Raw genomic sequence first — 10,939 nt, forward strand, 5'->3', positions numbered from 1 at the left:
GTCATTATCTCTACTATTATTCTGACATTTCACATTCTTAAAATACAGTGGTGATCCTAACTGACCTAAGACGGGTAATTTTTACTAGGATTAAATGTCAGGAATTGTGAAACTGAGTGTAAATGTATTTGGCTAAGGTGTATGTAAACTTCCGACTTCAACTGTATATATTCCTATTGCTATGAAGCTGTTGCACCTGCAGCGTGTATATTTACCTTTAAGATGCGTGTGATCTTGTTTTATTGCGCTCATACGTTTCTCTCGATGTCAGCTAGTTGGGTATTCTCAATATTATCTCACTGTAAGGATGTTGTGATATGTAAGTTTGGAGTTGGGCAATTCTATTGCATTACTAGCTGTTGATAAAATAGGTATTTCTGTCGGCCGAACTGACGGAGGCAAGAAGGCGGATGCACGGGTCTATTGAAAACAGCTTACGCCACGGAGGAGACAAGAACAGAGAGGAAGGAGGGTGCATAGGCTACACAAAATACTTTCCCTTTAAACAGGGGACACGGCGGCGGGGGATAGATAGAGAGGGGAGAGGGAAGATATTTAAAAAAATAAATAAAAGGAAGAAAGACAGCGAGGGTGGGAGGGAGAGAGAAATAGAAAAAAAGAAAGATGTCATCCTCTCGTTTGAAAAGCCGAGGCGAAGCTTGGATTGCGGCCGATCAGGGACTCTCTAGCTAGGGACACGATTTTACGCAACACCGAGGCTTTGGAATCCACCACCGCTTTGGCCTCTCGGAGCTATCGAAATAAATGACTCTTCCTCCACGCATTTACAAACAACTGCGGACTTATTATTACTTTTGATATATTTTTCCTTATTTTCAATAACCTAATTTATGCATCGATTTGAGAATATAATTTTTCCTTGGGCTATAATATAAATATACAATGTAAATTGCATTGTAAATGCATCATTAAAAGCATGCATCAACCATTTTGTCGCATTTTAGTCATGTTGCATCCTTTCGTCCCCACACCATATAACAACATTTTAGTTCAACATCATTACTGTCATATAATATTGGCATATAACTGACAGCCTTTCAAAATTGATCATTCATCTTCAATAACAATTTATTTTATTGAATGCACCGCGATTTAAACTTCCACACAGAAATATTCACCTTTTTTATATTTAAAACTGCAGAGAGGAACTAGGTAGGCTATTACAGCAGGTGGAGTGATTCATCAGTTGGCCCCAGCCTATGGTTGGTTGGCCCCGAGTCTCAGCGGGATATTATTTCTAGTTTTGACACCTGGAATAAAAGTATCTGGCATCATCTTGCTTCAAAATGGATTCTTCTTGGAGTAATTTTCTGTTTCAGGTAAGGTTTTTTTTTTTTTGTGTGTGTGTGTCAGAGAAATAGATACACATTCTGTTTAGTGTCTCTCTCATCAGAGAGCTATGGCTGCAGAAGTGAATGCACTTGGGATCCTGGGATCATACACATGCTTATTATGTTTGTGATGTCATATAAGTTTTAAACTGACAGCTTGTCAACTGTGCCCCTTACAGATTTGTTGTAGTACTGCTTATGAGAGAGCTTGTGTGTGTGTGTGTGGTGACTGGGGTCAAAGGTGGCATGATCCCCCATTGATGTGTATTTCAGGTAGCCTAGTGGTTAGCGCATTGGGCCAGTAACCGAAAGGTTGCTGGATCGAATCCCAGAGCTGACAAGGTAAAAATCTGTTGTTATGCCCCTGAGCAAGGCAGTTAACCCACTGTTCCCTGGGCGTGGAAGATGTAAATGTTGATTCAGATGGGTTAAATTCAGAAGACACATTTAATTTGAATGCATTTAGTTGTACAACTGACTTTCAAGTTCTCAGCAGCTAATTATTGCTCTCATTTCCCCAGACTCCTCTCTCACAGACCCAGTCTGAGACAGCCCTCCAATCAGAGTTGCTTCCGGACATGACTGGCTCTGCCCAGAGCCCCCCTACAGAGCATATAGCCCCTCCCCCATCCACAGTGGACACAGCCGCCCTGAATGAAGAGCCATTACCTGGTGAGAATGCAGGTCTTGTGTCCCAAAAGGCACAATCCTTATATAGTACACTACTAAAGTGGTGCACTGTGTTTGGAATAGGGTGGGGGGTGCCATTTGAGACACAGCCAGGATCAGGTACAATTTACTCAATTGATCAATTCTACACAGTCTATAATAATATTAGAATAATAATAAATGCCATTTATGAGACACTTTTAACCAAAGCGACATACATACATTTTGTGTCTGCGTGGTCCCAGCGGAAATCGAATCCTGGCATTGCTAGCTACATGCTCCACTGACTGAGCCACAGAGGACCACTATGTTTATTCAATATTATTCCAATTCAATCAACACATGGAATCCCCAATAAACAACTAGATAGGAGGGGGGTGGAGGGCCAGAGAGAGGTTTTCTTGTTGTCAAGAGTCACAGCTGCTGCACCTTGATGTCCTCTTTTTACATATCAAAGCTGAAAACACACACAATCGGATATCTCTTCAGGGGCTGAACCATGGGATTTCTTACCTCAGGAAACAATGTCCTTTTCACACTCCCTGTGTCTGTTGCTTATGTTTGTGACAGACAGAGAGGGGTGGAGAGAGAGAGAGAGAGAGAAGGACTAAAGAGAGAAGTTGTGAGAGAGATAAAAAGATAAAGAAATGTAATTTTAAAAATGAGTGGATCGTCTACATCTGTGATGGTGAGAGCAGTACAACAATGCTAGATTCTAGTTTCTGCCCAGCACGCACATAATGTTCTGAGAACCATATATTTTTTGTCCTGTGGTTATTTTGCATGTAACCATCCCACAGCTTTCTGGGAATGGTGCAGGATAGTTGCTTGGCTTTGGAACATTCTTAGCACATTTAAGGAACTTGACAATTTTCTTGGTATTTCATTACTTTAACCAGGGGCACGACTTTGGTTTTAGAAGTGGGGGGGCAAAACCCGGCGGGGGCATCTAAAGCTAATTTCCTGAATTTCTACACAATCCAATATGACCCATTCATTATTGGTTTTGGGTGTGTTATGCCAAGCCCAGAGTGGCAACCCACTGGACGGTCGACCCCTAGGGCCAGGACTGAGCCGTCCAGCAGCTAAAAATGGCCTAAATAGGTATCTCCCCTGACGTGGGCATGTTTTCAATAGTCTTGTTTTGTCATACTGTATTCCATATACGGCATGCAGACCTTATGAAAGTTGCCCAGTATACCATTAACATTGGAATAAATCTAGTGATACATAACTTGACATTTCTGCCATCCATTGTGACATTGTGGATAACCAACCTTCCAATGAATAGCAATGACGTGCAGGTGTTTGTACACATGCATATGAACACACTCTCATTCAAATGCACACATGGACACACACATATAAATAGATAATTAAATAAATAGTGCCATACAAGATAATTAAATAAATAGTGCCATACATGCACTCAAACATATTCAGTTGGCTTTGCTGTTATGATTTTTGTTGTCCTTGATTTATTTTGTTTTTTACATTGTTATTTTCTGTTTTCCTTTGTCTTTGTCTTATGTTCATTTTGTTGGTTGTAGGTGCATGGGGGGGGGGGGGGGGGGGCTTGGGGGGGGGGAGTGTGTTTTATTATTATTTATTATTATTATTATTATTATACTTTTTTCTCTGGGGACTGTTGGGGGGGGGTCTCGAATGGTTGAGGGGCAGCTCTTGGGGAACTGAGGGGGGAGGGGGATCTTGGAGGGCTGGTGGACTGGAAATTGGGAGCTTTGGCTGGTTACTGATGGGTCACTGGTTGGGATTCCCGTTTTTGACCTTGTGGGAGATCTGTCGACGTGCCCTTGAGCAGGACGTTGACCCTGGTTGCTTCTGTGTGTCGCTCTGGATGGGAGTCTGTTAGATGACTAATGTGATGTAGTTGTTGAGCGGCTTCACTGCATGTTTTAAATATTCAACAAAGAAACATTTTAATAACTTTATTAATGGCAATGTATTTCTTAGATGCTTAGTTACACAGTTTCATTTGATAACAGTCTCCAGTATCAACATTTCCAAGCAAACAAAAACAGAGAGAAGTGAGAATCTGTAGACATGCTGAGATAAAATACATACTCTGCCGGAATTCAGCCAGCCTTCACAAGACCATAACATATGCAGATATGTCCCCTTTTGTGTTTTACACATCCTGCAGAGGAAGGACATTTCTGAGTGCATGTTATTCAGTTAGACTGGCATCTAGTATGTTCTATGGATGGTCTTAAACTGCAATAATTTATGTCTAAGATGATATGAACATGACCGTGCATTCAAACATATCTGTATCCATTCATCATCATCAATATCTTCTACCAGGTCTTTCTCACATTTTTGTTTTACATGCTTTGTGTCATCAGGAAAAGCCTCAATCAACCCTTGTTACAGTTTGGAAATCAACTTTGGAGGTTTGTCAGACTGCCTTAAAACAGTTTCGATCTTTGGAGCTTCTGGCTTGTCCAGGGTTTGCTGCACATAGAGAATCAAGTGTTGTATCTGCTAAAATTCACCTCAGCTCTGTCACGCACGGGTCTTCCCAGCTTGCCTGACCCCACTGAGACCTGTCACCATCTGATCCTCCTAAGATGAGGCATGACATTGAATTACCTTGGTGTACATTTATACTTTGATTCTATTCTTGGATAATATAATGGTTCAATAATTGAAATTACCATTATTCCCAGATCCCAGACAGTAACCTTAATCTTAAAATGCTGCCCTGTAGCTCCTGTAGGTCTACCCATCAACTCAAGATGGAACTTTGTATCATTCACTGATGTTGTTAATATACTGCAAAATTCACCTGAGCTCTGTAGACTGGTCTTTCCTGGCGGTCTGACCCTACTGGGACAGCTATCACCATCTGATCCTGCTAAGACATGATGATCATAGTGTTCTGTACTGACGGTGCACCATGACAGTGAAGCCTGTAGAGCTGTTTATTACGGTGTCAGTTTTAAAAGTAGGGAATTAGCTAGGGAAACTGACAAATCAATAACATTACATTGCTATACCGACTCTAATAAAACTCACATTCTACAAAAAAAAATCTGCATTATCAGTCTTCAATCATTTGGCCGCTGGTTTCATAGTTTGATTCAGGTCTAATGTGAATGAGGCAAAAATAATACCTATTTTTGGCAAACTAGCTCTCTGATGGTACATCAACTGGCGAAAGCTAGCTACGTTCATTTACTTCTGTTGAAATGGGACAAAAAGGCTACAAAACATTTCAAATCAAATTTTAATTGTCACATGCGCTGAATGTAGACCATACAGTGAAATGCTTATTTACAAGCCCTTAACCAACAATGCAGTTTTAAGTAAAATACCTAAAAAAAGATAAATAAAAGTAACAAATAATTAAAGAGCAGCAGTAAAATTGTTCCCTTTCAGGAGTTACCTTCTCTCACACTTCTGTTTTCCCTCTTTCCCTTTCACCTCTCTCTCTCTTCCCTCTCTCCTTTAGAGAAGGCCGTCTCCAAGCCTGGCCGGCCGACACACATCTGCAACACATGTAACAAGCAGTTTAAAAACAACTACAACCTCCGGCGCCATCAGTCGGTGCACACTGGCATCAAAATGAAGGACAGAGCAGCCAGAGAGAGGGAGGATGAGAGCAAGGGAGGAGGAGGACGGCAAACAATCCCTCTCTCCCTCCTCCACCTTTCTCTGCCCTCTCATCCTCCTCCCGCAGAATCCCTCCCCCAACCCTCCCCACTTGGAAACCAGGAGGGCCAACCTGTTGCGGTGTCCATTGCCCCAGCTACCGTCACCATGGCTGCGCCCCAGGTGCTCCAAGCTGCAGTTGTGGTTGCCGGGACAATGGTACAGGTTGGTTGGTGCCTGTTTTGTTTGCTCCCTTTGCCTTTCTCTCTTTCCTCGTCTACTTTATTGTGCAGTGTAACAGAGTAGCTACACTGACCCCACAGCCAACACTAGCCAACTGTCCCTTCTCATCAAACCTAGAACCAGAACCTGGGGCCTCAACCCAACCCTAGCCCCAACCAGGTGAGGAAGAACCATGCGTGTGAGGCCTGTGGGAAGGCCTTCCGAGACGTGTACCACCTGAACCGCCACCGGCTTTCCCACTCGGACGAAAAGCCCTACCACTGCCCCATCTGCCAGCAGCGCTTCAAGAGGAAAGACCGCATGAGCTACCATGTACGCTCACACCAAGGAGGAGTGGAGAAACCTTATGTCTGCCCCCACTGCGCCAAGGGATTCTCACGGTGAGAAGGGGTATGACTGGGTGGGTGGGGGGGGTTCAATTGTGAGACAAGTATACACACATGCACATACAGTTCCAGTCAAAAGTTTGGACACACCTACTCATTCCAGGGTTTTTCTTTATTTTTACTATTTTCTACATTGTAGAATAATAGTGAAGACATCAAAACTATGAAGTAACACATATGGAATCATGTAGTAAGCAAAAAAGTGTTAAACAAATCAAAATATATTTGAGATTCTTCACAGTAGCACCCCTTGCATTGTTGACAGCTTTGCACACTTGGCATTCTCTCAACCAGCTTCCTGCACATTGGCTAACCGGGCTATCTGCATTGTGTCCCACCACCCGCCAACCCCTCTTTTTACGCTTCTGCTACTCTCTGTTCATCATAGATGCATAATCACTTTAACAATACCTACATGTACATACTACCTCAATAAGCCTGACTAACAGGTATATAGCCTTGCTACTCTTTTTTCAAATGACTTTTTACTGTTTTATTTCTTTACTTACCTACCTACACACACACACACACACACACACACACACACATACATTTTTTGTCTCACCATTGGTTAGAGCCTGTAAGTAAGCATTTCACTGTAAGGTCTACTACACCTGTTGTATTCGGCGCACGTGACAAATAAACTTTGATTTGATTCATGAGGTAGTCACCTGGAATGCATCTCAATTAACAAGTGTGCCTTGTTAAAAGTTAATTTGTGGAATTTCTTTCCTCAATGTGTTTGAGCCAGTCAATTCTTTTGTTACAAGGTAGGGGTGTATAACAGAAGATGGCCCTATTTGGTAAAAGACAAAGTCCATATTATGGCAAGAAATGACATTCCATCATTACTTTAAGACATGAAGGTCAGTCAATCTGGAAAATTGAAAGAACTTTGAAAGTTTCTTCAAGTGCAGTCGCAAAAACCATCAAGTGCTATTATGAAACTGGCTCTCATGAAGACCGCCACAGGAAAGGAAGAACCAGAGTTACCTCTGCTGCAGAGGATAAGTAAATTAAATTTACCATCCTCAGAAATTGCAGCCCAAATAAATGCTTCACAGAGTTCAAGTAACAGACACATCTCAACATCAACTGTTCAGAGGAGACTGCATGAATCAGGCTTTCGTGGTCAAATTGCTGCAAAGAAACCACTACTAAAGGACACCAATAAGAATAAGAGACTTGCTTGGGCCAAGAAACATGAGCAATTGACATTAGACCAGTGGAAATCTGTCCTTTGATCTGATGAGTCCACATTTGAGATTTTTGGTTCCAACCACCGTCCCTTTGTGAGACGCAGAGTAGGTGAACGGATGATCTCCGCAATGTGAGGTTCCCACCGTGAAGCATGGAGGAGGTGTGATGGTGTGGGGATGCTTTGCTGGTGACACTGTGATTTATTTGAATTCAAGGCAGACTTGACAAGCATGGCTACCACAGCATTCTGCAGCAATACGCCATCCCATCTGGTTTGTGCTTAGTGGCACTATCATTTGTTTTTCAACAGGACAATGACTCAACACACCTCCAGGCTGTGTAAGGGTCATTTGACCAAGAAGGAGAGTGATGGAGTGCTGCATCAGATGACCTGGCCTCTACAATCACACGACCTCAATGGTTTGGGATGACTTGGACCGCAGAGTCAAGGAAAAGCAGCCAACAAATGCTCAGCATATGTGGGAACTTCTTCAAGACTGTTGGAAAGGCATTCCAGGTGAAGCTGGTTGAGAGAATGCCAAGAGTGTACAAAGCTGTCATCAAGGCAAAGGGTGGCTACTTTGAAGAATCTAAAATATACATAGATTTGTTGAACACTTTTTTCGGTTACTACATGATTCCATATGTGTTTATAGTTTGTCTTCACTATTATTCTACAATGTAGAAAACAGTAAAAAAAAAATAAAAACATTTAAAAAAGAACTTCAATTAGTAGGTGTGTCCAAACTTTTGACTGGTACTGTATATGTACATGCACATTTTTGTGAAACTAGTCTGGAGTTCTAATAGAATTCAGTTCTAACTGACGTCTGTAGTGCATGGGTAGCACTATCGACGAGAAATTACCGATAAGACACAGATAAGACACAGGATCTTAATCCCTTCTCCTGTCTGTTCCAGACCCGACCACCTCAACAGTCACGTCAGACAGGTGCACTCCACTGAGAGACCCTTCAAGTGCCCGGTAATCCTCTTTTTTCTAACTCACTTTAACTCTATCACTCTCTCTTTTTCTACTCTCTGCATGTATTTTTGACCCCCATGATGAATCTCTCTCGGTCCGTTTGTCTGTTAGTTAGTAAGTCAGTCACACGCGATATCTCAGATGGGTCTTGCCATAAAGATCAGTAATTTACAAAATTACACTGAATGGCCAGATGGTGGCACTATAACCAGCTAACTTTGAAAGGTCACGCCCCTCAACCCGTTTGACCTAAAGTCATGAAATTCGGTACATAGGTCCTTCCTCACAAGGATCACATTTTACTCAGGGACCCATAAGGTCCGCCATGATGGATTTGACCCAATTTTATCGATTTTACACTATTTTGTGAAAAACTTAACTCCTCTGGCACCGAATGACCTATCTGTGCGAAACTGCATAATTCGTGGTGGAAGACATTTTAACTCTTGCCTTGTTCTTTCTCCCTAGTTTCAACCTTGTTTCCTGTTGTATGTCCCTTGGTTCTCTGTATACACTGTATGAATTGTTTTATAGGCAATGTAATGACATTGATCTGCCTAACTTCTAAAATATAATGGCAAAGCAACATTTCCAAATGCCCAAGATACACCAATGGTTTTGTGTGTGTGTGTGTGTGTGTGTGTGTGTGTGGGCGCGCACGCATGCACGCACTACACAGACCTGCACGTCTGCCTTCGCTACGAGGGACCGTCTCCGTGCCCACCTGATTCGCCATGAGGAGAAGGTGCCGTGCCACATCTGTGGCAAGCTCCTCTCTGCCGCCTACATCACCGATCACATGAGGGTCCACAACCAATCACAGCACCATGCCTGCCACCTCTGCAACCGCAGTGAGTGGACTTCCATGTTATTTTTTAAATGTGTGAAAGGAGAGTAGAATACCTGTGTAACGGAGGTGGTTACACAGTTATCCCTCTCTCATTCCTCATGTCCTTACCTTTTGTTCGTCATCTTTTGTTCCTCAACTTTTCTTATTTCTCAATGCTCTCCCTCCCTCTCTCTTCCTCCCTCTCATTTCCCTTCCTCTCATCTCCCTCCAGGCTTCACCACCCTCACCTACCTGCGTGTCCACGCTCAGAAACACCACGGCCAGGAGTGGAAGGAGAGCGGCGGGACACGGGGCATGTTCGGCGGGGCCGGTGCCGGCGGGGTGCTGCTGTGCCAACTGTGTGGGGTGCAGTGCAAGACACCCACCCAGCTACAGGGCCACATGGGCACCCACGCCGTCACCCAGGTCCAAGGCGAGCCCAGCAGTAGCCTCGCGGGGACCGGTACCATGGCTGTGGCCGTGTCTCTGTCAGGCAGCTCAACTGTGGGCCTGCTGGTCACTGACTGCTCCAGCATCGCCCCCCATTCTCTCAGCTAGCAGCCAGGCCCATTGGAGGGAAGGGGGAGAGGGGATGGAGGTAGAGGGGTTTCGTGGAGACTGCAGTCAGGAGAGAGGAGTGGATGTGGCTCTGGGGTGAAGTTTCCCCTAAGTACAGATGTAGGATCAGCTTCCCCTCCCCCAATCCTAACCTTAACCATTAGTGGGAAAACTGAACCAGGATCAGCATATAGGGGCATTTACCCTCCAGTGGATGTCTATGTATGTTATGAAGGCCAAAGTATGCTGCAAACCAGGTCCCCTTTGTATTTGATCCTATTTAAAATGTTGCTGTTGTTTATGCAACAGTCACTTTCTCAACTGCCATTGGTGGACACGAGAGAGGGGAGGAAAGGAGAGACCATGGAATCCCCGTTTTTTTTCTTTCAATTAAATTCTACTGAACGAAATATAAAGTTTTCTGGTGCAAAATGCCACTTTTCCATTCACACAGAACACAAACTCCCATAACAATGTTTGGGATTTTACAAATACATCGCCATTTATTTTCCTTGGGAATATTGATTATACAATATATGATCACCCAGACGCAGTATGAGCTGTGGTCCTACATTGGCTTTTAGCTTTTTCAAATGAACTGTCTCCAAGAAAGGACTGTTGCTTTTTCATCAGAAATATGTCATCACCATGTAACTTTACCCTATGACTGATAGACAGGTGGCATCAAATGGGTATTTATTTGTATATTTGGCCACTGAATGCTCATCTTTCTTTGCTTTTATGATCTTGTTATTACTCTGGATGCTCTGATTTTTTTATTCTCTCAAAAATGCATTGGTCTGGAAAGTATTTGTACTTTTGTGACACGTTTTTGTGAGACTGTATTCTTGACTGTTCATCTGTTGGTGTAGAATCTCCTCTGTTAACGTCACTGTATTAAAGCCGTAGTATGTATAACCTATATGCACTTTATCTGTGAACATGTACAGCATCTGATATCAGAGATGCAGTAGAATAGAAAATTAGTATTTCTCTGAATGGAGATTTTTTTTAATTATTATTATTGAACTATTAATATTTATTTTATGATCATCTGAATAGTGATTATATGAGCCGTTGATTTATTGTCCATGGCATTGTT

At 42.9% G+C, this 10,939-nt stretch overlaps 1 protein-coding gene across 2 annotated transcripts; it reads left to right on the forward strand.

Moving 5' to 3' along the window:
• The first annotated feature begins 373 nt into the window (after positions 1-373).
• On the forward strand, positions 374-10,759 carry LOC139406846 (myc-associated zinc finger protein-like). Of its 2 annotated transcripts, XM_071149928.1 has the most exons (8): positions 498-1,340; positions 1,874-2,024; positions 4,388-4,435; positions 5,497-5,861; positions 5,997-6,259; positions 8,387-8,450; positions 9,130-9,301; positions 9,512-10,759. In XM_071149928.1, the coding sequence occupies exons 1-8, from the start codon at positions 1,308-1,310 to the stop codon at positions 9,835-9,837; spliced, it is 1,422 nt and encodes a 473-aa protein (XP_071006029.1). In that variant the 5' UTR covers positions 498-1,307; the 3' UTR covers positions 9,838-10,759. The 2 variants fall into 2 exon arrangements, with proteins under 2 accessions (XP_071006030.1, XP_071006029.1); XM_071149929.1 differs by lacking the exon at positions 4,388-4,435 and having other exon boundaries at positions 374-1,340.
• The last annotated feature ends 180 nt before the right edge of the window (positions 10,760-10,939 follow it).

Source organism: Oncorhynchus clarkii, chromosome 4 (assembly GCF_045791955.1).
Source record: "Oncorhynchus clarkii lewisi isolate Uvic-CL-2024 chromosome 4, UVic_Ocla_1.0, whole genome shotgun sequence".
Lineage (NCBI taxonomy): Eukaryota > Metazoa > Chordata > Actinopteri > Salmoniformes > Salmonidae > Oncorhynchus > Oncorhynchus clarkii.

Bases quoted from the DNA above. Each gene is read 5' to 3' on its own strand.
- LOC139406846 (XM_071149928.1), top strand. From the start codon at position 1,308: ATGGATTCTTCTTGGAGTAATTTTCTGTTTCAG. The intron at 4,436-5,496 runs GTTTGTCAGACT...TCTCTCCTTTAG, and splicing joins TTTGGAAATCAACTTTGGAG to AGAAGGCCGTCTCCAAGCCT. The intron at 6,260-8,386 runs GTGAGAAGGGGT...TGTCTGTTCCAG, and splicing joins TGCGCCAAGGGATTCTCACG to ACCCGACCACCTCAACAGTC.